Below are 27,414 nucleotides of genomic sequence, written 5' to 3'. Positions count from 1 at the left end.
GGAGCTAGGCGCGGATATTCAATGTGGAGTTATGGATTTTTGTAGGTTTTTGGCAATTTTTCTACAATCAAAGATCTATATCTCAGGTTCTAATATAGCTACAGAGTTGGTTTTGATTTGGAACACTCGCTAAAACATTCTCTTTCTTTTGAGCTATTTACCATTTAAATCGGTTAAGTTGAAGAGGAGCTAGGCGCGGACATTCAATGTGGAGTTATGGATTTTTGTAGGTTTTTGGCAATTTTTCTACATTCAAAGATATATATCTCAGGTTCTAATATAGCTACAGACTTCGTTTTAGTTTAATAACACTCGCTGAAGCACCTTCTTAAATTTTTGAACACTTAAATCGGTTAAGATGGAGAGGATCTAGCCGCGGACATTCGGCTGTTGTACCAGAAAACATAGAAATTGTTCTTGAATTTATATTGCAAGATCTTCATGTGACATACTGTGAGATTGAGGCATTCCTGGGCATTAGTTTCACTCGCATACATTCAATATTGCATTAACATTTGGCTGTCAAAATGATGTGTTCACTTTGGGTACCGTATAATTTGACAATCACTCAAAAAAGGCTCGTGTCGATTGGTACAAAGAAATGCTGAAAAAATTCAATGATGGACGCATATGAACCCAAAACGAATCGACTGTATGGGTCTCTCAAGACGATATATGGGCATGTTCTTTAGAGCAACGTAGAATGGTCAATTCTGAATGGTACAACAGCATTTATTTGCCAAAAGTGTTCGAAAAAATCAGGCAAACCGATCGCGTGGTCTCACACATCAGTTCGAACAAAAACATTTTTGAACAGTCAAAAAATCGAATGATTTGATATGTTCAAATCACTTGTTTGGAGATAACTCAATCAGAGTGGGAAAATTGCCTTGAAAATTGGTTCAAAGCAAACAAAAAAACAATAAACCCTATAAATATTTGTTTTTATTTATTTATCTCAAAACTTAAGTGGCAATCCTTGTATTTGATTTGGTACAAATTACACAGAAGCAACTTTAGTTGCTTGGGCCTAGCTCCATTGATGATTATTCATTTTTTCAAAGTCATTTTGAAATTGTATAAATTAAAAAAACACTTTTGGACATTAATATGTTAACATCCACTAGTATTTTCATTTTTCAGTCATTAATATTTTTAAATAAGCTAAAACTAACTTTGCATGTGTAAGACTTTTAAAATTTTTCTCGTTAAACTAATTTTCATAATTACCATAAATTTAAGGCATACAATTTCAAACTTTTCACTACTGAACTAAATTTTCAAATTTTTGATTAGTGGATTAGTCATTTGGAGCAAATAATTATATTTCTTATACAGGGTGTTCGTAACTTTCAATCTCTGTTCAATTTTTTTTAAATAATCTGCGTAGCTATAAATGCAGTATTTCCCTATTTATTAAATTAGAAATTTAAGATCGAAAGCTGTCAAAATGAAATAAACTTGAAGTCATTTCCGAAAAATTTGTTATCTAATTCAATAAACGAATTATTTGATTGCTACAACGGAAAAAAGTCACTCACCAAAGTTTTCTAGAATACACCTTCGCCGCTTCGATCAACAGGTTGTCCCCGGCAAACGTGGCGGAATTGTCAACAGACAACTTTCCCTGCTCTTTGAACGATACGAATTTCGAACAGTAAATCGAGAAAAACTGGTGATATGGCGACGAAACTTTCGATAATTCAAAATTCGATTTTGATTTTTTTCGCGCTATTATTTCGTACCGCTTTTGACTAGTTGCGTCGATGTGAAAGCCCCACAGTGCGAACGTCGGGACGTCGAAGAGCCTCTTTATAAGGCTCCGGACCTGCGCCAGTGATCTGACGACGCGATGCTGGATGGACAAAAGGATATTTCTTCGGATGGTGATGGTTTGCTAAATGTGGGCGGGGCGGTGTGTTTTAGCGAAACAAAAAATAACAAGGGTGAATTATTTATTGCAGGATTTGGCAAGATGTTTATTAATGTGTCTGGCTTTCGTCGAATTTGAATTATAATTTATCCGCGGACGAATTTACAGTTTTCTAGATTCGAAAAAAATATTGAAGTATAAAAAAGCTGGGTTATAAGTTTAAATTAACACAAATGTCACTAAAACGTAGTGCGATCTTAGCCGAACATAGAAAAAAAGAAAACCATGATTATATTTCAATTCATTTCCACGCACTCTTTAGTTGGTGTTTAATTTCTTCGTCGCTATTGAATCTTATTAAAAAAATAGTCTGACAGGGCCATTTCAGGGCTACACGGTGGATTTACAATCTACGTGGAGCCATATTTGTGTAGAAGTAGCCTTAGAAAGCAAATCAGTGTGGATTGGAGCATTGTTATGAAGCAAATGCACAGCTAGGCTGATTTACTGCGTTTTTTCCGATAATTTTTCGATATAACTGCTTTAGCAAGTCAGAGTAATGTCACGGTTGTATTTGATTCCTTGAAATCAATCAAGGATACCCTCGTGGTCCCAAAGTAATGTGGCCATTACTTGGTTGGTGTTTTCCTTTCGAATGCCACTCCACGGAATATGTTTGGAATGTCTGACCATAGTTTCATCACTTGTTACCATTGGCCTTGGCAGCAAAGTTCTACTGGGCACCTTGCACTAATTTTTTTCATATTTAAATTCTCATGTAGGATCCTTAGAACACTTGTTTTGGATTTTATGGTCCATGCTACAATTTCTTTTGTTTTCAGGTGCCGGTCACTCAGAACATTCTGTTTTTCATTGTTGTTGGTATTACTCCTTCTTAAGTCAAAAATTTTACTCAATTTGAGACATTAAGTTGAAATTTCTATTTATTATGTTAGTTATTTGTGATTGACAACTGGATTTCTTAATTAATTTTCAAAAAAAGCTTGAATTCCATTTGAATATCAATTATCAACCATTTCGTTTGAAGGTGATTGTAATAAATCATTTTCCACATCCTTCTCCGCTATGTTGCCTAGAAGTCATCTTTGTCTTTCAACTGTACCGATTCGAATCTGCAGAGGTGGGAAACTCTGGTCATAATAACTTCAAAAATGACATATGACAATAAATTTAACCAAAAAGAAGAAGAAAACGAAGTTTTCGGTCATTATAACTACAGAGGTGACTTATGACAATAAATCCAACAATAAAAGAAGTAGAAAACAAAGTTTCCGGTAATTATTACCCCAGAGGGGACCTATAACAATAAATCTAACAATAAAAGAAGAAGAGAACAAAGCTGCCCGCCATGATAACTGCAGAAGTGACTTATGACAATAAAAGAAGAAGACAACGAAGTTTCCGTTCATTATGACTCCAGAGGTGACTTACGACAATAAATCTAACTATAAAAGAAGAAAATAACAAAATTTCCCGTCATTATAACTATAGAGGTGACTTATGACAATAAATCTGACAATAAACGAAGAAGACAACGAAGTTTCCGTTCATTATGACTCCAGAGGTGATTTATGACAATAAAAGAAGAAAATGACAAAATTTCCCGTCATTATAACTACAGAGGTGACTTATGACAATAAATCTAACTATAAAAGAAGAAAATAACAAAATTTCCCGTCATTATAACTATAGAGGTGACTTATGACAATAAATCTGACAATAAACGAAGAAGACAACGAAGTTTCCGTTCATTATGACTCCAGAGGTGATTTATGACAATAAATCTAACTATAAAAGAAGAAAATAACAAAGCTGCCCGCCGTTATATTTGCAGAGGTTACTTATGACAATAAAAGAAGAAGCCAACGAAGTTTCCTTTCATTATGACTCCAGAGGTGACTTATGACAATAAATCTAACAACAAAAGAAGAAGATAACAAAATTTCCCTTAATGGTAACTGCAGGGGTTATCTACGACAATAAATCTAATCAAAAAAGAAGAAAACGAAATTTCCGGTCATTATTGCTTTAGAGATGACCTATGACAATAAATCTAAGAAAAAAAGAAGAAAAAAACTGAGTTGGCCGTAATTATAACTCGACGTTAGTCTTCAGATTCTGACAGATCAAAAAAGTTCGAAGGAAGAGGTGGACAATGTTTGCTATTAAAAAAAATAATAAATGTCAATGTCGATGTAATAAATGCAATTTATAATTATAAATATACATTCTCACCAAACGTTTCTATTGAGTAGTTCCATATTTGTCCTGTATATTCGATTTCCGACACGATTAGTAATAACAATCCGGGCTACTTCATTAGCTATTATTTCATTCATATTTTTATATATTTTTCACTGACGAATTCAACGAGAAAGAAAACAGAATAAATTCATTATTTTTAACAACGCTCATTACCTTTTGTCGCATGTACTTGGCAAACCAAAAAAACGAGGAAGTTTATCTATAACTACAATGACATTTCAAAATTAAAGCTTTTTAAATATAAACTAAAACAACATAACCTAGAAAATAATCTGTTTCTACGGATATTATGAAATAAATATCCGCTATTATAGTCAAAAATAATTTCTCATGTCAAATTTGAACGGCATTAGCTTTCACTATCGACTCGGGCCATGAAAAACATTCCATAACGACGCGACCAAGACACAATTACTGTTGCTGTCAATTTTTAAACTCGTAGAATTTATAAATTTATACAAGCATTAATACTATCAACAATCACCGAAAATCTTAATTATTCCCTTGACGATGAATACATAAGTATTCGAAAGCTCGGAAAATATATTAAAGTTAGTCCACTTTGGTGTTTCGTTGTCACGTTTCCAATAAGAAACCGCTCATAATGTAACTGGCAAAGACTTCTTTACAATTTACATATATATATATATATATATATATATATATATATATATATATATATTCGAGCTTGTTTAGCAGTTAAAGTTAGTTTGTAGTCATAGTCATAGTGAAGGAACGTAAAAAAGTAACCGGTAAATTAATTAGAAAAGTAGTTATAGAAGTAGTGAATAGTTTTTAGTTAGCTATTAAAAGAGAAATAAATTTTCCAATCAATTTTTTAGTTATTTTATTATTAAAAGCTAATTCTAGCTGAAACAAGTGATACAACAACTTATGATCGAAATTGCCATATTTTTAGTTTTCTCAAAACCGAAAATTTAACAAGCATACCCTATATTAGAGTCTTTTTTCTTTATTTACGTCATTTACTATTTGGATAGATGTATGGTGTGATAATAAATAACAATTTGCTTGAACAAACTAAATTTACAAGTAAATCATTGGAAAATTATCGGAACTTTTTCCACTCTTCGAGCCTTTTATTGACGTCTAGCGTCGTTAAATTCGTCTTCGTGATATACTCAATGTGAATATGGGAAACGAAAATTAGGTATGTGAGTTTATAGAGGTTTATTGAACTACATATAAATTATTTGAACCATAATTGTCACTACGCATATTCGTCACAATAATAATTAATGTTTTTTCAATGCTTATTATTGAACTTTCCACGCTAAGATGCCTAAACTTATCCGCGTTGAGAACAACTGCCTATTTCATACATAGATATCGAACCCAAAATTCCTTACAGTATTCCGTCAGTATGGAAAAACAATTTGGTGACTACACAAAACAAGATGAGAATTCACAAAACATGCGTAGATAATAATTCTAAGAAGCAGATGAACAAAACGGGCAAAAAAAACAGAAAACGAACACGTGGAAACCACTAGGAAGACTAGGAACGATGATACAAGAGTTGGAGGCCGCGGAAAAGGCTCAGTAGGAGGCTAAATATGATACTAACTCAAATTATAGTACACATTGTGTTCCAGGACTTAATGCAAAAAATGACTTGAAAATAATGCAGCGACAACTTTTACAGGGACAACCTGTACAATCTGAAGATAGCAAAAATGAATTTTTCAATCGTTTTTTTAACAAAAAGGTATTTTGTGTTTAACTCGATAAAATGTATGGTTTAGGAGATATGTAGATGTTTAGATCGTTGTATACACCAAGAAAACCGTTCGCCATAAAGAAACATTCTTAAGAAAATTATCATAAATTGTAATTATTTGTTGAAAATCGAAATACCTAGTTATAAAGTCGTTTAAACCTTTTCATTTGACATCCTAAACTCCTCTCAAAACTCACATATAATCCCATATGAGCAACTTTAAAAATCGGGGGTCAAAAGTCAAAAAAATCGATTTTTTACAAATTTTTTGCAAATAACTCGTTTCCTATGAGTTTTACGCTATTTGTATTGATTATCAATATTGTAGAGCGTTAAATTCTCTACAACTTTGGCTCAAACATTTTTTCATACAGTGAATCGTTTCTGAGATAGAGGGCAGAGCGCGCGCGGTTGGAATCCCATTTGAAATCAACTGGTGGTCCCGATCAAAATGATGAACTTGCAGCAGCATTTAAAAAAGAAAACTGTCCAGTTCAGCGGGAATACGACGACGACGATGAAGAAGAAGAAAATTAAAATTAGAAATCATTTGATTTGTTTTTTTCATAATAATAATAAACATTAATTACATTTTTATTTCTTTCTAAGATTATGAAACTACACGGGCAATTTATATTTGATTGGAAATAAATAATTAAGCAAAAAATATTTAAATATAATGTAATTGTTGATAAAAAATGCAAATTATTTATAATTATATACTTAGCAATAATTTCTAAGAGATTATTTTGATCGGAACTACGGATTTCAAACGGGATTCTAACCGCGCCTGCTCTGCCCTCTATCTCAGAAACGATTCACCGTATGAAAAAATTATTGAAATAAAAGTTGTGGAGAATTTGATGCTCTACAATATTGATAATAGATACAAATACCGTAAAACCAATAGGAAACGAGTTATTTGCAAAAAATATGCAAAAAATCGATTTTTTCCATTTTTGGAAAAAATCGAATTATATGTGAGTTTTGAAAGGAGTTTTAGGATGTCAAATGAACAAGTTTAAACGACTTTATAACAAGGTATCTCGATTTTTCGAAATTCTTGCCTAAATTTACATAAAATAACTGGACTACCATTAAAACATTTCTAATTGAACTGCGTACTGTCTAACATCGTGTCATTTACATAAGGAAAAAATTGAAATATAGAAAAACTTGGTTAGCCTAGAACTTATCAAATTAAAACAAAAAAAAAAACTATAAAAAATGTTCGAAGTGAACACCTTGTACTTCTACACACTTCCGGTGTCTACGGAGGATATTTCTTTGAACGTGAATCCATTATATTTAAATCAGGAGAACTTGGTGGCCATGCAACTATTATTAAGATGATTTTTTACATCATTTAGGAAGTGGAAAGAAACTCCATCGAATGTTTAGAGGAATATCACATAACATGCTTGGAAAATATTTTATTTTTGATGAAATTTGTTGGGAAGAGATTCTTGGAATTAAAGTGGAACAAAATTTTCTTTTCATTCCTTTTGCTCTAATGCCAAATGGGTACTTATAGATATTATGATACGGCTTTGTAATCTTTAATACATAGGGGGCTTTTGAGCAATCCAAACCTGTTTCTATTGTTCTGTACAGCCTATGGTTATAATAAACTAATTAACGACCGAAAACGTTTATAAAAATTTTTGGAAATATTCGGGGTATTCTGTGATAATACTTAAAATGCCTGCAAGTTTTGTATTAGGAATTAATTTTATTACTCTCTCGTACATAAAAATAAGTAGAATGTAGGAAGATATTAACCGTTAGATAGGTATTGAATTTGACGTGGTTAAATTCGATGTTACTAATAGTGACATAAAATTGTATATTAATAGAATGTGTATATTGTTAATCAGTCAATAATTAATTGAAGTAACTTTTTTATTTTCCAGTCTGTTGGTGCGTGATATTAAACTTTCCCGAATAAACGCAAATAACACTTGATTACAGTAGTGTCAAACATTAATTTAGTTAGATGTTACCCCAAATAGGGGGTGTGTAGAATCTAAGAATTTCGATTAAAAAGTTATTAAGAAAATACTTTGTATCAGATTCTATATCAATGAAGATTTCCTTCCAAGTGCTCTCGGGGGCTAAACTTAAAACCACCCACCCCTGATTCTGATCACATACAAAATGCAAAGACCAAATTTGACTCTTCCTTCAATGGTAGAAATGGAGGTACGAATTTGAAATCTTTTACTGAAAAAAGAAGAAGAGAAGAGAAGAAATTCGAAATTACAAACCTAACCTAATCTTTTTTAATCGTCTAATACTGTGGGACTCTCATTTTACTCAACCATCCTCCTCATTTTATGGGGGAAAGAAGTTTTATCTTCGTACATCGACTTTTCCGTTGTTTGGAAATGCAATAAAAGAAAAAAACCAAAAGAGGCAGGTAGAATCGTGGAAAAGAGTCCAGACAAACAAAGTGCAACAGATAGTCGTCCCTTGGTGCACGAGAAACTATTTAGATCCCAAGCTAAGTCCTTATTATTGCTTATCTAGGTTGATCATAGTCCTTTTTCGATTGCCTTGACAGGGTGCTCAAGTCCTGCGTCAGCTACGTAGCTTTTCGAAGCACGGAACCTAACCTAACTCGACCTAACCTAATCTAACGTAACCAAAAATTCCAGACGAAATACAATAAAAGAAAAAAAAACAAAAGAGGCAGATAGGATGGTGAAAAAGAGTCCATACAAACAAATTAAAACAGATAGACAGAAAGTCTTCCCTTAGAGCATGAGCAACTATTTAGATCCCAAGCTGAGTCCTTATTATTGCTTATCTAGGTTGATCATAGTCTTTTTACGATTGCCTTGACAGATCATGGTCTCCTGGAGTTACCTCTTCAAGTCCTGCATCTGCTACGTAGCTTTTCGGAGCACGGAACCTAACCTAACTCGACATAACCTAATATAATCAAACCTAACCTAATCTAACGTAACCAAAGATTCGAGACGAAAAACAATAAAAGAAAAAAAAACAAAAGAGGCAGGTAGAATCGTGGAAAAGAGTCCATACAATCAAATTAAAACAGATAGACAGAAAGTCTTCCCTTAGAGCATGAGCAACTATTTAGATCCCAAGCTGAGTCCTTATTATTGCTTATCTAGGTTGATCATAGTCTTTTTACGATTGCCTTGACAGATCATGGTCTCCTGGAGTTACCTCTTCAAGTCCTGCATCTGCTACGTAGCTTTTCGGAGCACGGAACCTAACCTAACTCGACATAACCTAATATAATCAAACCTTACCTAATCTAACGTAACCAAAGATTCGAGACGAAATACAATAAAAGAAAAAAAACAAAAGAGGCAGATAGGATGGTGAAAAAGAGTCCATACAAACAAATTAAAACAGATAGACAGAAAGTCTTCCCTTGGAGCATGAGCAACTATTTAGATCCCAAGCTGAGTCCTTATTATTGCTTATCTAGGTTGATCATAATCCTTTTACGATTACCTTGACAGATAATGGTCACCTGGAGTTACCTCTTCAAGTCCAGCATCTGCTACGTAGCTTTTCGGAGCACGGAACCTAACCTAATATAATCAAACCTTACCTAATCTAACGTAACCAAAGATTCGAGACGAAATACAATAAAAGAAAAAAAACAAAAGAGGCAGATAGGATGGTGAAAAAGAGTCCATACAAACAAATTAAAACAGATAGACAGAAAGTCTTCCCTTGGAGCATGAGCAACTATTTAGATCCCAAGCTGAGTCATTATTGCTTATCTAGGTTGATCATAGTCCTTTTACGATTGCCTTGACAGGCCTGGAGTTACCTCCTCAAGTCCTGCATCTGCTACGTAGCTTTTCGGAGCACGGAACCTAACCTAATATAATCAAACCTTACCTAATCTAACGTAACCAAAGATTCGAGACGAAATACAATAAAAGAAAAAAAACAAAAGAGGCAGATAGGATGGTGAAAAAGAGTCCATACAAACAAATTAAAACAGATAGACAGAAAGTCTTCCCTTGGAGCATGAGCAACTATTTAGATCCCAAGCTGAGTCATTATTGCTTATCTAGGTTGATCATAGTCCTTTTACGATTGCCTTGACAGGCCTGGAGTTACCTCCTCAAGTCCTGCATCTGCTACGTAGCTTTTCGGAGCACGGAACCTAACCTAATATAATCAAACCTTACCTAATCTAACGTAACCAAAGATTCGAGACGAAATACAATAAAAGAAAAAAAACAAAAGAGGCAGATAGGATGGTGAAAAAGAGTCCATACAAACAAATTAAAACAGATAGACAGAAAGTCTTCCCTTGGAGCATGAGCAACTATTTAGATCCCAAGCTGAGTCATTATTGCTTATCTAGGTTGATCATAGTCCTTTTACGATTGCCTTGACAGGCCTGGAGTTACCTCCTCAAGTCCTGCATCTGCTACGTAGCTTTTCGGAGCACGGAACCTAACCTAACTCGACCTAACCTAATATAATCAAACCTAACCTTAACCCGAAAATAACCTAGAAAAAAATGACGTTGAAGGGCTAACCACGGCCCCCATAGATGTAAATTATGACTGACCGAATGAAGCTCAAATAAGTTCCCTATATTAACGTTATTTGCAGTTACCTCAGAATCAAACTCGATCAATAACACACAAAAACTATGCCTTATATATACGAAATTTGATCAAGATTCGAGGTGGGTGCTAAATTGAAGCCTTCTTGGGGCTCGTACCATCAAATTTGGTTTGATTTGCGAAGTGAGGTTTTAATTTGAGGTCGAGAGTTCCGAATGGGGGACAGTTCATCAATTTCAGCAACAAATTTTTCATCTTCATCGTCGCGTTAACACCGTTATGGATCTCTTGTTTTATTTTCGTGTTTATTGACAAATATGGAATCCTCTACACGCTAATAGAAAGAAAAAAACCTCTAATCGATTTGGAGGATTATGTCCAGACCAATAATCAAAGGAATGATATGCATAAACTAACAAAATTTACAAAAGATCCTTTCAAGATCAAGATCTTTGTTTAAATCCTTCGACAACGTTTGTTTTTCTTGATTCGCGCCAAAAGTATTTATAGTAAAATTTGAATTGAATTTATGAATGGGTATCTTCAAGCGACACTAAATCCCAAACTACCAAACCTTATATATAATAATACAATTGCTGATGATACGGCCATTCTGGTCGTAGGATAAGATCACGGAGCTAATATGAAATTACAAACATCCTGATTACCCGGACTAATAGATACCGTATCAAGTCGTACGTCGTACGAAAACAATAAACAATTCTTAGAATCTTTCTACTAACAATGCAAATTCGGGGATGATACTTGACGCTAGACATCGCTGGAAAGTCCACGTCAAAAAGAAACGCGAAGAAATATTGTTTATATTGAGGATGTTGATTTTGGGTCGCTTCTCCTCGTGGCGTCGATGTCAAAACTTTGAGTTTAAACATCTTTGGCCAAGATGGCGACATCATCAATAAGATGTTGATGAACTTCAAGTTTCAATGATTGCAGACTTTATCAAAATTTTGATGATTCGTTAATTTGAAAGTATCAATATTGGATAAGATGATATTTTTTTTAATAGCCTCCTGTTTAATATTCTAATTACCTTTCACAAACATGTGCTCCGATTCAACATATATAAATTCCATTAAAATATGAAAGCAAATTTTGATGAAATTTCCAAAATTAATTTGAAGTCATCGTAATTATGTAAATAATGTTTTATTCCGCGCCACATATAATCAAAATGATTAATGCGAGTTTGATTAAAAGAGAAGAAAAGTGGAAAAATCGGGAAATGGATCGTCATACGATCAATTACTGATATTCGTAAACCATTGAACGTCTCCACACGAGAAAACTTGTACTATTATCCAATTAAGAATGAAGTTTTTCAAACGCGTTCGCCATTTTTAAACGGATGTCAACAAATGTAGATTCAGATATTCTAGAGACACCGACGTCAAAATGGCGGCCGTGGGGTAAACAATCGATTTTTGTTGTTTTGTTTTATAGTGCCAGAAGGATTTCATAGATACTTTTTAGGTTTGTTTCAGTGAAACTTATACAGCTGAATTTAATAATAATATAAGATCTTAAATACAACAAATAACTTCACAAACCTCACAAAAACTCACAGAATTTGTTTGCCACACGGCGCCCATGTTTAATTAGACATCAGCCGATTTTGACGTGTCAACATGACGTATCAAACGTGTGCATTGCAAAATTTTTTTTATAAATAGAAACTTTAAGCTATGCACACAATGAACGCGAATATGACGCTGGTTTGCTAGTGAACATAACCTTAAAGTGCACGTCATCATATACTTATTTTACAAATCGTCATTGGACACGGCGTAAGTGGATGAGACCCCTCAATTTGAAAAGAAATATCTACAATTAATTTACTACAACATACTTCTTGAAATGGAATTTTCTAAACATACATGAATGAGTCGCAATTTATGTGACCAATTTTACATTCAGTAAGAAAACAATTTCACAAAAAGACTTCTTGGTCCGGAAAAAACGTTGTTAGGGCTAGGGCATAGCCGGTACTTGCAAATTTACAATTTAATTTGTCAGATTTGGAAAACGCCAGAAATCATGGAGAAAAGTCTTTATATTACCCATTTACAAGAAGGGAGACAAAACCCTGTGTGAAAATTATAGAGAAATAACCTTACTAGACATCAATTTTGAAAAAAAGATTGAAAATATACGCAAAAAATTGTTAAGATAGTACCAAGAACAGTTTAGAAAATGTAGAGGATCATCTGATCAAATTTTTGTTATGAATATGAGATACCAACACAGATCCTTTTAGTTTGTTGATTTCAAAAGAGCTTATGGTAGTGTGAACAGAAAAAAGTTGATCTAAATATTACGAAAATTAGAAATCCCAAACAAACTAATTCCACCAGTAAAAATGACATTAGAGAATAGAAATAATGACATAAATAATGATTAAACAAAATTTACGGAAATAAAGAATGAATGACAAGCCAAAAAACAATTTCAAAGTACATAAACATGGTGGAAAGTAGAAAATTTCAATGTATTTGGGGGTACTACTAGATAATAGATGCCAAGAAAAAAAGGAAATCGAACTAAAATCTGCGAAAATACGAATTTATAAAACAGTTTTGAGACCCAACCTGACTCACTCCTTGGAAACCTGGATAATGACGAATAAAACTAAACAGAAATTGGAAATCTGGGAGGGAAGAAGAATTTTTGGAGGAAAGCAGAGCTAGGATGGGAGAAAAGAACAAACCATGAAATTTATATACTTTTCAATGAGTCACCAATAAAGACAAGAAGATTACAATCACCAGGTCACTTAGAACGAATGGACGAAGACGGACTCTTGAAACGAGTTGCTTGGAAGATACCAGAGGGCAAGAGCAAAAGAAGTAGACTAAAAAAACGGTAGAGAGAAGCGGTGGAAGAAGATCCATCCATCCAAATATTATTTTTAGTTGGTAAGACACCGTTTCGACCTTCGTTTGACAATATGAAAGAGGAATTTGATGAATGGATCATAGGGTGAGAAAAAACTGTTGACCAGTAGTGTAGTTACACCTGCAATTCTTAATATTGAGAACCTCGAACCCTCTCTCTGTCATGATATTCGTATTCAAGGACCTCTAAACCCCCAGGATGTATATATTTGGCCCATTTTATAACGGTGCTCCAGGATACGACGTAGATATCGGTGAACTTTGGCACCAGGTACCTCGAAGACCTTTTTTGCAAATCTTAATATTGAAAACCTCGAACTCTCTCTCTGTCATGATATTCGTATTCAAGGACCTCTAAACCCCCAGGATGTATATATTTGGCCCATTTTATAACGGTGCTCCAGGAGACGACGTAGATATCGGTGAACTTTGGCACCAGGTACCTCGAAGACCTTTTTTGCAAATCTTAATATTGAAAACCTCGAACTCTCTCTCTGTCATGATATTCGTATTCAAGGACCTCTAAACCCCCATGATGTATATATTTGGCCCATTTTATAACGGTGCTCCAGGAGACCACGTAGATATCGGTGAACTTTGGCACCAGGTACCTCGAAGACCTTTTTGCAAATCTTAATATTGAGAACGTCGAACTCTCTCTCTGTCATGATATTCGTATTCAAGGACCTCTAAACCCCCAGGATGTATATATTTGGCCCATTTTATAACGGTGCTCCAGGAGACGACGTAGATATCGGTGAACTTTGGCACCAGGTACCTCGAAGACCTTTTTTGCAAATCTTAATATTGAAAACCTTGAACTCTCTCTCTGTCATGATATTCGTATTCAAGGACCTCTAAACCCCCAGGATGTATATATTTGGCCCATTTTATAACGGTGCTCCAGGATACGACGTAGATATCGGTGAACTTTGGCACCAGGTACCTCGAAGACCTTTTTTGCAAATCTTAATATTGAAAACCTCGAACTCTCTCTCTGTCATGATATTCGTATTCAAGGACCTCTAAACCCCCAGGATGTATATATTTGGCCCATTTTATAACGGTGCTCCAGGATACGACGTAGATATCGGTGAACTTTGGCACCAGGTACCTCGAAGACCTTTTTTGCAAATCTTAATATTGAAAACCTCGAACTCTCTCTCTGTCATGATATTCGTATTCAAGGACCTCTAAACCCCCAGGATGTATATATTTGGCCCATTTTATAACGGTGCTCCAGGATACGACGTAGATATCGGTGAACTTTGGCACCAGGTACCTCGAAGACCTTTTTTGCAAATCTTAATATTGAAAACCTCGAACTCTCTCTCTGTCATGATATTCGTATTCAAGGACCTCTAAACCCCCAGGATGTATATATTTGGCCCATTTTATAACGGTGCTCCAGGATACGACGTAGATATCGGTGAACTTTGGCACCAGGTACCTCGAAGACCTTTTTGCAAATCTTAATATTGAGAACCTCGAACTCTCTCTCTGTCATGATATTCGTATTCAAGGACCTCTAAACCCCCAGGATGTATATATTTGGCCCATTTTATAACGGTGCTCCAGGAGACGACGTAGATATCGGTGAACTTTGGCACCAGGTACCTCGAAGACCTTTTTTGCAAATCTTAATATTGAAAACCTCGAACTCTCTCTCTGTCATGATATTCGTATTCAAGGACCTCTAAACCCCCAGGATGTATATATTTGGCCCATTTTATAACGGTGCTCCAGGATACGACGTAGATATCGGTGAACTTTGGCACCAGGTACCTCGAAGACCTTTTTGCAAATCTTAATATTGAGAACCTCGAACTCTCTCTCTGTCATGATATTCGTATTCAAGGACCTCTAAACCCCCAGGATGTATATATTTGGCCCATTTTATAACGGTGCTCCAGGAGACGACGTAGATATCGGTGAACTTTGGCACCAGGTACCTCGAAGACCTTTTTTGCAAATCTTAATATTGAAAACCTCGAACTCTCTCTCTGTCATGATATTCGTATTCAAGGACCTCTAAACCCCCAGGATGTATATATTTGGCCCATTTTATAACGGTGCTCCAGGATACGACGTGGATATCGGTGAACTTTGGCACCAGGTACCTCGAAGACCTTTTTGCAAATCTTAATATTGAGAACCTCGAACTCTCTCTCTGTCATGATATTCGTATTCAAGGACCTCTAAACCCCCAGGATGTATATATTTGGCCCATTTTATAACGGTGCTCCAGGAGACGACGTAGATATCGGTGAACTTTGGCACCAGGTACCTCGAAGACCTTTTTTGCAAATCTTAATATTGAGAACCTCGAACTCTCTCTCTGTCATGATATTCGTATTCAAGGACCTCTAAACCCCCAGGATGTATATATTTGGCCCATTTTATAACGGTGCTCCAGGAGACGACGTAGATATCGGTGAACTTTGGCACCAGGTACCTCGAAGACCTTTTTTGTCATGATATTTGTGTTTACCGACTTCTAAAATCGCCGAGCAGTCAAATTGAGTTCAAATATTTTAAGCTTTTAATCATTTAAGATGCCATTTTTGAAATTCATTTTTTTCCTGCAAAAATGCAAATTTTCATTCTGGTAAATTTACTTTATATGTATATACCGACTAATCTTTCACTATATAGCATGTAAATAACCAGGTAACCAACAACTATTTGAGAAATTTCATAATATTTATTGAGAAACTTTCCAGAAAGTCGATCAAAGCAAACAGAAAGTTTCTTACTTTCATACTTTGAAGACGCGGTTGTAAAACATGTTGTAAACTAAAATTTTGAAGAAGATATAGCAAATTATAATTATCGTTTGTGTTTTACAACAAGAATATTAAGAAAGTTGAAGTTTCTTGTTTTCTGTTTTGGCAAAAAATGAACAAGAAAACTAATAAACAATTTAAACAAACATATAAAACAACAAAATTATTGTAAACTGTCAATATTTCTTAGAATAAACTCGCTACTTTATTTTTTTAATTATTAGTTTGGTGGAAAAGGTTTTATGATTCTATATAGTAATTCCATTAACATTCTGAATTATATTGAAAATTAGCAAATTAATGAAAAGTCTTTTTGAATCAGTCAGCGGTGAATTTTGCGTGTTTTGTTTTGAAGTTCTTTTATTTAAAAGGAATCTCAAAGAAACGCGGAGTGATTTGCAGATAACAATATTTTGGTTTCAGGACATGAGCGTCGACAAAGGACATTGTGACTATAATATTAATAATCTTAAAAACATTTTTCAAATCTTCTCAAAAGAGCATTTCGCATTGATATCATTTATCCACAAATTTCGAACTTTACAGGAGACACAAAAAACTTATTTAAATGTTTATTTCTCACTTATAAGCAGATTTGTTTTTATTTAAATTTATTCAATTGAAATATGGAATAGCCGATTGATATTCAGTTAAGAAATACTTGAAAATAAATAATTGCATGCACTTTTCTTTTCAATATTGTGTTCTCTACCATGACAAGGAAACAAAACAAAATTTGGTAGTCGATAGATTTCGGAACTTTGTATAATTTCATAAAAAATTTTTTTAATATCAAATACAAAGCAACAGAACATGGAACATAACTTCATTAACATTATAAACAAATTGAAAAGCTAAAGTGGAAAGCATGGGAAAGAGAAACTATCCACTCTGAAAGCATATTAATGCGGGATAGTATCGTAAAAAGCATGACAATCAGATGTTAATACGCTTTTTAAACTCTGCAAATGCTTGAACTTCTTTTCTGAAAACGGTAACTTGTTTGAATTGAGACTTTGTTATAGGGGCAACTATTTTCGCTCGAATCGGCAAAGATGACCATCTTCAAACCAAGTTTTCACTTCAATTGTACCGTTAGGAGTATATTTTATTTGTTTTAAATCCGGTCTGATTGATGAGTATCGCAGAAATTTACTTTTAGAAATATCTTTGAAGAAAGTATGATCAACCAATAAAGCTTCATACTTTGGCTTTCTTCGTACTTCTAGTGTCGCTTTCAGGTAATCACTGGGTAACTGAATGATTCGGTTTTTCAATTTTCTCTCGATACAACTATGAACGGAGTCACACTCCATCTGATTGTGACCCCGTAACATCGAGTTACGTACGTCTGTCCGAAAATATTACAATTGGTAATTTTCTTTGCAAGCAGTGAAGTTCTAAGTAGTCTAACAAGCAAGAAACGAAGATTGAGGCACACAATGAAGAATCAATTTCAGTGAACCAGTAGCGCGTTGCGTCGCTGGTGCCACAATCAAAGATGGTAAAGTTACGGCAGCAAAGTTTCGTTTTAAAATAGCTAGATTGCTAGCATTAAGGTAAGGTGCAACCTTCACTGCCTGCAAGTCCATTGTGAGCAGAATAAGTTCGTTATTCTGGGTTTTTTGTTTGTTTCTAGCTTTTTCGTCCCTTGCTTAATCTTTGTTCAAAATGTGTTTTTTCCAAACCCTTTCTTCTACATTTTGGACTTTATGTTCGCGACAAATCTTTTTTGGGGCGAAATAGCGCCAAGTTCTCTTGATGAAAGTTTCTTTGGAATATTTTTTCGCATGAAATAGGCAATCCTTTTTCCGTACAATAGTTCTTGTAAATTTCATAAAGATTTGATAACGATTTCATTTCCTCATCCAAAAAAAGCTTTGTGGAGTCCCTGCGTACATAGTGTGAAGGTACTTTTGCCAACTGATGAAGATTTTCGGACACTATAGCTATTTGCTCAATTTTTCCTTTCCGGTATGCATTGCTAGCACTGAATTCTTAACCCAACTCTGGACTGTGAAAGGTTTTAGACCAAGTGTATTCAGAAACATTTCTCTGTATACAGTCCAGGTGTTCTCACCAACATTTAGAGTATATACGAAAATTCAAGTTTCTGTGTAAGATTGAAGTCAAAAATGATGGGCACAGATTCTATATCCAGTGAGTCTAAATCTATCAAATGATGTTGATGCACAACTACTCCAGCTTCTGGTTCATTCACCATTTCAATTTCAGTAACGGTGTTGTCGATTTTTTTTCATTGTTATGTACTTTTGCAGCTAATTCTAATAGTTTCTGTGTTCTATTAGACATTATTCAAAATTCTGCAATCAAAAAAACTAAATTACACATTACGAAAAACCAAAAATGGAGATTTTAATTGTTACTTCTTAGTATAATAACATATATCTTCAAGTAACAAAACAGAAGTTACCCGAACTGATTGAAAGAAACATCATCTATCTGAACGACAATTAATTTAAGTGCTTATTGCAGTGATTACATTAGATGGCATAGGAGAAGTTCAGGACGATTTCCAGCGCCATCTATATTACCGGCTCACATCTAAAAGCTTACTTTTTGGTGTTATATTTTTGAATGTTTGTCAAAACCAAAAATGGAGATTTTAATTGTTACTTCTTAGTATAATAACATATATCTTCAAGTAACAAAACAGAAGTTGCCCGAACTGATTGAAAGAAATATCACCTATCTGAACGACAATTAATTTAAGTGCTTATTGCAGTGATTACAGTAGATGGCATAGGAGAAGTTCAGGACGATTTCCAGCGCCATCTATATTACCGGCTCACATCTAAAAGCTTACTTTTTGGTGTTATATTTTTGAATGTTTGTCAAAACCAAAAATGGAGATTTTAATTGTTACTTCTTAGTGTAATAACATATATCTTCAAGTAACAAAACAGAAGTTGCCCGAACTGATTGAAAGAAATATCATCTATCTGAACGACAATTAATTTAAGTGCTTTTCGCAGTGATTACATTAGATGGCGTCTCAAAAACTTCACAAAAAGCAGACTATAATGTTACAGTTAATAGCTAAGGAGCATATTTTAACCCCCAGGCCTTAACTCCAGGCCAATAACCAATTAAGTCCAAGAAGTCATTTTGTTGGTACTTACCTTAGCAGAAACAGTCACATCAAACTCTAGTTTGATAGGAGGTATTAGAATACAAAGATTATGTACATTTTTGAATTTTCTAGCAATTCGGCGCTATTTCTATTCGATCCGCAAGGAAATTTTACAGGTTATGGTATATTTACGTACGTCTATGCATTCTGCTTTTCCTTGCAGTTAATACGCAATCCCTAATTAAAACCCTTCAGTAATGCCAATGCTCAAAGTTCTATCATGAAAGTACATTGCTTCTCTAACCGGAAAACAAGAATATAAAAGAACAATGAGGAAACTTAAAAAACGTTTAATACTTCTTCGGTGCTTATCAGAATAGTATGTAATGTTTAATGATTAAAACTTTGATAGTTTCAAAACTAATTGTAGTTGTTAACTTTATCTAAATTCAGAGGATGAATTCTAGAGAGAATGTTACGTAATTATAAATCAGGGCCTCTGCACTGGAATAGGAGAAGTTCGGGACGATTTTCAACGCCATCTATATTACCGGCTCACATCTAAAAGCTTACTTTTTGGTGTTTTATTTTTGAATGTTTGTCAATCTGGATTCTGAAACTAAGTTGCAATCATGCATCGAGAAACAACCAAGATTATTGAATGAACAACGTCCATCTTGCAAAGGTGTATAAAATCTGGTGTCAAAGGTGTTTGATATTGTTTGTTTATTAGCTATTTGCATTTTTGTGCATTTAAAATTGTTGCGAATTGTGCTGTCGTGTTTACTTACTCAATATGAGTAAACGAGTAAAGGTCTGCTGTGTACCAGGATGCACGAATACTTAAATTGAAATCAAGTTCATATCTAAAGGGTTTTCCAATAAAAGGTGTTATTTTGAACAGCCCGCTATTTCGGTAAATGTCACATTTGAAGCTGTCACTTTTTGACATTTGACAAGTAGAAACAACGCCATTAATGAAAATGGAACGATACACGCTTAAACAACGCATTGAAATTATTAAAATTCACTATAAAAATGGTGAAAGTTTGGCAGAGACGGTTCGTAAAACTAAAACATTTTTAGGTCGACGTGAAGCACCTTCTCGGACCGCAATACAGAAATTGGCGGAAAAATTTGAGCTGTTGGGACAAGTTAGTGATGTGAAGAATAAAACCCGTGCACGTCGCTCAAGAACAACTGAGAATATTGCTGCTGTAGCCCAAGAAAACCCAGGTTTGTCCATTCCTCGTCGTTCTTTGGAATTAGCCATTCCACAAACGTCATTACACCGTATTTTGCATAAAGACTTGGGTCTTAAGGCCTATAAAGTTCAGTTAACACAAGAACTCAAGCCGGCCGATCATCAACAACGTCGTGTCTTTGCTGATTGGGTCCTTGAAATGCATGAAAATGATCCGGAATTTCATCGAAAAATCATCTTAACTGATGAGGCCCATTTCCACCTTGGCGGTTACGTCAATAAACAAAATTGTCGAATCTGGGGCTCGGAAAACCCAAGAGTTATTGTTGAAAATCCTCTCCATCCTCAACGCGTGACTGTTTGGTGCGGTTTACGGTCTGGCGGTGTCATTGGACCTTACTTTTTCGAAAATGAGGCTGGAGCAACAGTTACAGTAAATGGATTGCGCTATCGAGAGATGATTAATGATTTTTTTATCTACAAATAAATATGACTTTTAGAGTTCAGTTCTTTGCTTTATTTCAAGCACCTACCTACTATAAAAAAAAGATAATTCAAAGTGCCTTAATGCACACAAGCGCCAGTAGCCCTTACGGGGGCCATGACTGAGAGTGTACGAGCTAGCAGACATAGTAGGCATTTCAAAAAGTTAATCTATTGACCCTTATCCGAAAAATTCGATTCACTGCCTGTCGAGGTGGAACGAACTCTATATGGGTTCGTTTCAAGCCTCATAATTTGATTATCAGATCAGTTTTTGAGCGTACCTTTGAAGTTCCATGTATAATAAAAGTGTTGTAATGAATTCAATAATATTGGGTGTTCTGTTGTTTTTTATATCACTCAGTATATTTACTAACTTCCTATCAATACAATTATTCTTCAATATTTAAACAAAATTTAACCCATTTTATGAATTACACGAATATCAAATACCAATAAATCTATCGATCGTAGTTTATAAAGCACATTCATCGTTGCTTTTCCTATATGACTGGCACTTGAATTCGATTAATTTTAAGTATCGATATGGTAGCTGACTAATTTCATTTTTAGTTTGTTAGACTTTATCTACTGTAACAAAATTACTGGCAATTAAATCATGACGCATCTCTAAACCACTTATTCTCTTTCATGAACGAAAATTTAAAAACTTTTAGTTCATTTTTTATAGATGAGAATATTAACAAATTATTTAACCCAATAAAACTTGTGGCCGTTATACATACAAATTAGGGTCCGCCAGATTAAATCCGTCAGCTGTCTAATAAAAAATGTTGTCACGTCAAAATTCCAATCTCGAAGATGCTTTCATATTATTAAATTAACGCCTAGTCAATGTTTTTACCAAACTTCTTGAGCTTCATACTTACTTCTTGAATAAATAACTCCTTTAATATCTTTTTTGTACATCACAATTAAAATTTCAAGACAACAGAAGTGCGTTCTTAGACTTACAATAAGGTTAGTTCGAATCTTTATTGCTTATATATGTTGTTAACAAAACTTGTATAATACACGTTTACAGCCGACCAAATTTAATTTATTATGAATTTCATGTATTTATCCACAATTTTTTTTTGATTTGTTACTAAAATAAAATATTTATATTAATTGATAAACGTTTCCATAGATAAATCAACAGTAGTTTATCTATGTCTCCAGCTTGTGGCTAGTAACAAACGTAGCTTAGGCCTGCCGTAAAAAGAAGAGAATAACCTCAATATAAAATCAACATACTATTTAAATTTTATCGTAATGTTATCATTACAATCTGCCTGAACTATGAACATTTTGATTAATTTGCCTTGACCTTTTAGTTATAAAAACATTTAATATCTAAAAAAATGTAGACACAAGCAATTAATAGTATAACAATGATATTAAAGAAATTCATGAACTTATACAGCAGATTATTGAAAAATAATCTCATACTTGTACAATCTATACAATCGGGAGTTTTTTGTGGAACAGGAGACGTTATCGCACAAGTAATTGCTGAAAAGAAATCTTTTAGTGAGATAGATGTTAGACGGACTGGTTGTTTTATATTATTAGGATCAGGCTATGTAGTAAGTTTATAAAAATAAATAAATTGTATATGAATTAATATTTTATATTCTATTTTCAGGGGCCTATATTATCCATTTGGTACAAATTTCTTTCAAGGAAACTGGGCGACAAAGGTAAATTTGTAGTTTTAAAAAAAGTGGCAGCCGATCAACTTTTATTCGCCCCACCTTTTCAAATAGGATTGATTACAGTAATCAACAGTCTACAAGGAAGAGATTTTGATTTTATCAAAAATCAAATACGTCAAAAGTATACGGATATTTTGTTAACAGGATATAAACTTTGGCCTGCAGTACAGATAATAAATTTCTATTTTGTACCTGTAAGTTATCAAGTTTTGGTAGTACAATCTGTGGCTCTATTTTGGAATGCTTATATCTCATGGAAAACACAATATGGCGTAGCAAAGATGCATGATTCATTAAAATTTGAAGAAAAAACTGAAACACAGCAAGACACTGACAATGCCATGACAAACATTTAAGTATTCAGGTAAATATATTACTTCTTCGATTTCATTTTCTCATTTGATAAATTCACTAGTTTCCAATGGGATACCATATGGGTATTTAGGGTGTTTTACTCAAACAGATTAAGGTTGGATTCTTTGTATTCTTTATAAAAAAAATCATGAGTATGTGACGCCCTTCAAAATATGTAGTAAAATTTTTCAATCCTGAAGCAGAAACAATAGATGTTTCTATCTAGTAATCTATATGTGTATTTTTTTTAATTGAATTAATTTTCTGCTAGAATCAGGACTAAAAACAAATGTGTTCAATGAAAATGAGTTTAGTTTCAACTGAGAGACAGCCCACTTTGAAGTTACAGAAATGTTTAAGGTCATTTTACTTTGTATCAAAACAGCAGAGAATGAAACTTTTAGAGAAAGTTGAAAAAAACTGGTACTTACCACATTTTCAAGGTATCTGTATTCTAGATTTATTTCAAAATATAAATTTTCCAAAAATTAATGGAAAAATTAATTTTTAATCTGGCACTACATTCTCGAGCAATCCTGATTATAATAGTTGTTCTGAGTTTTGTAAAGTTTGTTATCAATTGTGCTGAAAGCTTATTTTTGGAAAAAATTTTTTTAGGAATTTTTAAAATATTGTTTATTCAAAGTAAATTGATTAAATTATTCAATTAATATCCCAATTACTCCTCAATTTTAATAAATTTCATTATATGATTTTTTCTGAGCTGTTGTAGTTTTTTTTCCAGATTTTTGCGGTTTTTCTAGGTTTGTTCTACTTTATTTTGGATCAGCGTAGGGCTAAGAACGAAACCTTTAGGTAGAATTGAAAATAAATTTTTGAACTGAAACATTTTTTTTTTCAAATGGGCTGTTGAAAAAATGTATAACAACCACCAAAGCTGAGATGTCTTAAAAATGCAGTAACATCTCGAAATTGAATTATCTGCAAACTTCTTAAAAATAAATGTCTCTTAAACAAGCTACTGTCTAAGAAGGTAGAGAAGCCTCGAAAAATCTAGCTAGAACTGTTCCAGAACAAAGTGAAACAAACTTAGAACAAATATAAAACTCTCGGAACAATCAATATAATAACGATTCCTCGAAATTGAACTGGCAGTGGGATATTAGTTTAATAATTTGATTAATTTTTTCTTAAAATTATTTTTTTTTCAAAAATATTATGGAACCGTATAGCACAGACTTAAAATAACTGCAAAAATCGTTTGTTTTGCACAATTTTCTCTGACAGTTTCATTTTCAGCCCTTTGCCATTTTAGAGCAAAATTTCTGTAACTCCAAAGTGCAGTGCCAACTTCTAGGGGGTAAAATTCATTTAATCTGTCAATTATTTCTAAGTAGTCCAACATATCGTTCTATTCAGAACGAGTCCATTTTTGAAGCTAGGTATACAAACTTCTATTATTCTCTATATCCTGAACTAAATTATCATATAAAAATTTGCTGAGTTGACAAAAACTTATCAAAACCTCTGTATATGTAAATGGCATTATATTATTTTCCATTCAGAAGGAATTTTGACAAATAACTATGAAACATCACTATCATCCTCTTCATCTTTATTTTCATCACTGTCTATGAAATCATCAAAGTCTTCATCATCTTCATCGTTCATTTTTAAAGAATTCAATTTATTTAACAAATCTTTCCTATCATCTTCTGCTGTAGTATCTTTAGAAGATTTCTCTTCGATTTTTTCCTCTTTTTCTTTTCCTTTTTTGTCCAAATATCTTAAAAACGTCCTTCTTTTTCTTTCCGGAAGTGACTGTAGCAATGCCTTAAGTTCATTATCTAACTTCAGCTAAAAAAAGATTAATTCAAACATTTACTGATAATCAAAAAATATTGCAACCTAATACCTGCTCTTTTTCTGGAGGTTCGGCAACAATAACTTCTTTACTTTGACAACACTTTGTACAAACTCCCAATTGTCTCCCACATTCTGTGCACATTACATGATAAGCTTTCTTAACATTTTTCAACCCACATTTGGTACATGTTTTTGGTTGAGTCAGTGGTTTGTATTTCTTATATTTTATTTTCCATTCTATTATATCTTTACATCGAACACATACTTCACTAACTTGTATTGAATTGATCATTTTCGTTCTGTGGTTCGTATCATGAAGACTGTTTTTGAAAGCTGTACGGTTTTTATGTTTTTGAGGACGAGTTCGAGATGTATTGCCCTTTTGTGTACTCATATTTAGTCAAGTGACCTAGAACAAAATTTATTCACTATATATGGTTTCTGAATTGCAACAAAGTGTTAAAGTAGCAATTCGAAAAAAGTTGAGGAGAGCCAAAAATGTTTACTCTTCCATTAAATAACACTAATTTAATTTTTAGAAAATTACTTAGTATTTTATGTACCTAAGGAAAAGTTTTCTTGGATTATTTTATATTTTTAAACAAAAAAAAAATTGTTTTATTTTATATTTTTTGTAATCAAAATATCCGATAAAAAAAAGGGACAAGTGGTTTCTTTGTTCAACCCAATTTTTGCACTTTCCTTCGTTTAGACATAAATATTGGCACTTCTTGCAATTCAAAGATAATATACTTTTTAGATTATGGAAAAAAATTATTTCAGATAACATACAAAGAAGAAAGATCATAAAAATACAAATACCAAAGAAATATTGTTACCTTCTTTCAATTACCAACAATCTACTAAATAAACAAGTGTGAATATACTTATTGCAGTATTTTGAACAATAAAAATTTTTTTACCATCTATTAAAAAATAATAAAGTAATTGGAGTTTTATTTCTTAGTACTTGAAGCGTAGTTGGGTCTAATGAGACACCAAATTTGTTGATCTACTTCTTTAATGAACATGTAGATAGTAGAAAACTGAGTAAAACAACTTCCAGAAAAATTGTTTTGTATTTTAAATAAAAAAATAACATCTAAGCATCTGCTTCCGTAACTTCATTGATAATAGATTCTGTTAGCAATTTTAGGAGCTCTTTTTCAATTTTCTTATTTTGATCCACTTCTTTCTGTATAAATTCCTGTATTTCCACAAATTGACCAAAAATATTATTAGTAGCTACTGTAACGCTAGACCGATCTCTAGCTAAAGAATCAAGAATATTAATCATTTTACGGTATTCTGTTAATTCGTTAAGTAATTCACTAGCCAAAGCACGATATTGAGGTAATTCATCCCATTTCTCTGAAAGCGGTCCTCCTTCTGTAGCTCTTTGTATAATTTCTATTTGTTTTAAAAGACATTTTCTATATTCTTCGCTAACAACTATGACAAAATCTTTCAATTGATTCATCAGTTTAATTATTGCTGCATCCCCTTCTTGTAAAGCTGTACTAATATCTTCTTCTAGATTAATTGTTTCAAGTTTTTTATCCATTACAGTTGTAGCCATACAACAAATTTGAACTCCTGTTAATAGATTTAGTTTTGTGAGTTTTTTTAACTTGTATGCTGTTGCTTTCGGTACGCACTGACGATACAGTCGAAATGTTCGGTGAAATAATCTGTACTGACGTAAACATGGGTACCCAAGCATTTTAATATATCTACAAAAAATAGTTTACATGACAACTCCTATTGATCAAACATGTTAATTACTTCAAACACACGTCAAAAAAATAACATTCTATACCAACTTAACAGTATAATTGTTATATTTCAAAATAGTTGTATTCTAACCTACAAAATTAACATTGTTTAATTAATACGTTAAAAGCAATGGGAGTGACATGGGAAGAATTACATTTTTTTTTAAATGCTTAGAAATTACCTGGCATTGATTCAAACATAGCGAATAGATGTCTTATCCTTAAAGAAGACATAATAGCTCAAAACACAACTCAGTGAATTAAACTTTAGAACCTTAAAATTAGGTTTTTTACATATATTTTTTGTAGCGTGTACTCACCTGTAAAATGTTTATTAACTTATATGTTAATTGTTAAATAAATTAATGTTAGAGGTGCATGTATCACAACATGGTTAAATTTTTTGGCAACCAGCGTTACACGAAGCACTCAACTTATTAAGGTACAGTCCCATGTGAAGATATTTGGAATAGGCCAGTGTAACAGTAACAGCCAATCACCGTTATTCTCCAAAACTACTCTATGCTACCAGAAAAGCAGTATTCGTATCTGTGTAATAAGTATTTGTCTTATACTACCGATATTGTATGAAATTGTGAATATATATTTAATTCATTTATAGTGGTGACACAGCTTTCTGAATTTATGTCTGTTGACTTTTTATGTCAGTCTAAGACCTTCTACACACGAAGCTATTCATTCAAAACTAATTACTGACGCGAATCACTAACTAATCCTCTAGTTTGTAACTAGTAGCGCCGCCTGTTATGTACCATTAAATAACATTGGTACT

At 33.3% G+C, this 27,414-nt stretch overlaps 3 protein-coding genes across 6 annotated transcripts in view; 1 reads left to right on the top strand and 2 right to left on the bottom strand.

Annotated features, from left to right (window-relative positions):
• The window catches only part of LOC130447469 (uncharacterized), a 133,968-nt gene extending 132,130 nt beyond the window's left edge, over positions 1 to 1,838 (bottom strand). The window contains exon 1 of the mRNA XM_056784346.1: positions 1,542 to 1,838. The gene's annotated coding sequence lies outside the window, so the exon portion shown is untranslated. The remainder of the gene's footprint in view (positions 1 to 1,541) is intronic.
• Positions 1,839 to 21,722: 19,884 nt separating this feature from the next.
• On the top strand, positions 21,723 to 25,794 carry LOC130448251 (protein Mpv17-like). 2 transcript variants are annotated; one of them, XM_056785541.1, is made up of 3 exons: positions 21,723 to 22,536; positions 22,596 to 23,029; positions 25,607 to 25,794. In XM_056785541.1, exons 1-2 carry the CDS (start codon positions 22,342 to 22,344, stop codon positions 23,019 to 23,021), a joined length of 621 nt encoding a protein of 206 aa, XP_056641519.1. In that variant the 5' UTR covers positions 21,723 to 22,341; the 3' UTR covers positions 23,022 to 23,029; positions 25,607 to 25,794. The 2 variants fall into 2 exon arrangements, with proteins under 2 accessions (XP_056641519.1, XP_056641513.1); XM_056785535.1 differs by having other exon boundaries at positions 21,727 to 22,536; positions 25,630 to 25,791.
• On the bottom strand, positions 23,130 to 27,406 carry LOC130448264 (uncharacterized protein C9orf85 homolog). Of its 3 annotated transcripts, XM_056785556.1 has the most exons (3): positions 26,942 to 27,384; positions 24,896 to 25,255; positions 23,130 to 24,837 (listed from the first exon to the last, which is right to left on the bottom strand). In XM_056785556.1, the coding sequence occupies exons 2-3, from the start codon at positions 25,238 to 25,240 to the stop codon at positions 24,565 to 24,567; spliced, it is 618 nt and encodes a 205-aa protein (XP_056641534.1). In that variant the 5' UTR covers positions 25,241 to 25,255; positions 26,942 to 27,384; the 3' UTR covers positions 23,130 to 24,564. The 3 variants fall into 3 exon arrangements, with proteins under 3 accessions (XP_056641534.1, XP_056641538.1, XP_056641527.1); XM_056785560.1 differs by lacking the exon at positions 26,942 to 27,384 and having other exon boundaries at positions 24,896 to 25,608; XM_056785549.1 differs by lacking the exons at positions 23,130 to 24,837; positions 24,896 to 25,255 and adding an exon at positions 25,907 to 26,579 and having other exon boundaries at positions 26,942 to 27,406.
• Positions 27,407 to 27,414: the final 8 nt, after the last annotated feature.

The sequence above is a fragment of the Diorhabda sublineata genome, chromosome 1 (assembly GCF_026230105.1).
Source record: "Diorhabda sublineata isolate icDioSubl1.1 chromosome 1, icDioSubl1.1, whole genome shotgun sequence".
In the NCBI taxonomy this organism is placed as follows: Eukaryota; Metazoa; Arthropoda; class Insecta; order Coleoptera; family Chrysomelidae; genus Diorhabda; species Diorhabda sublineata.
The sequence above is the reverse complement of the archived record's forward strand: the minus strand, read 5'-3'. Positions and strand labels throughout refer to the sequence as shown.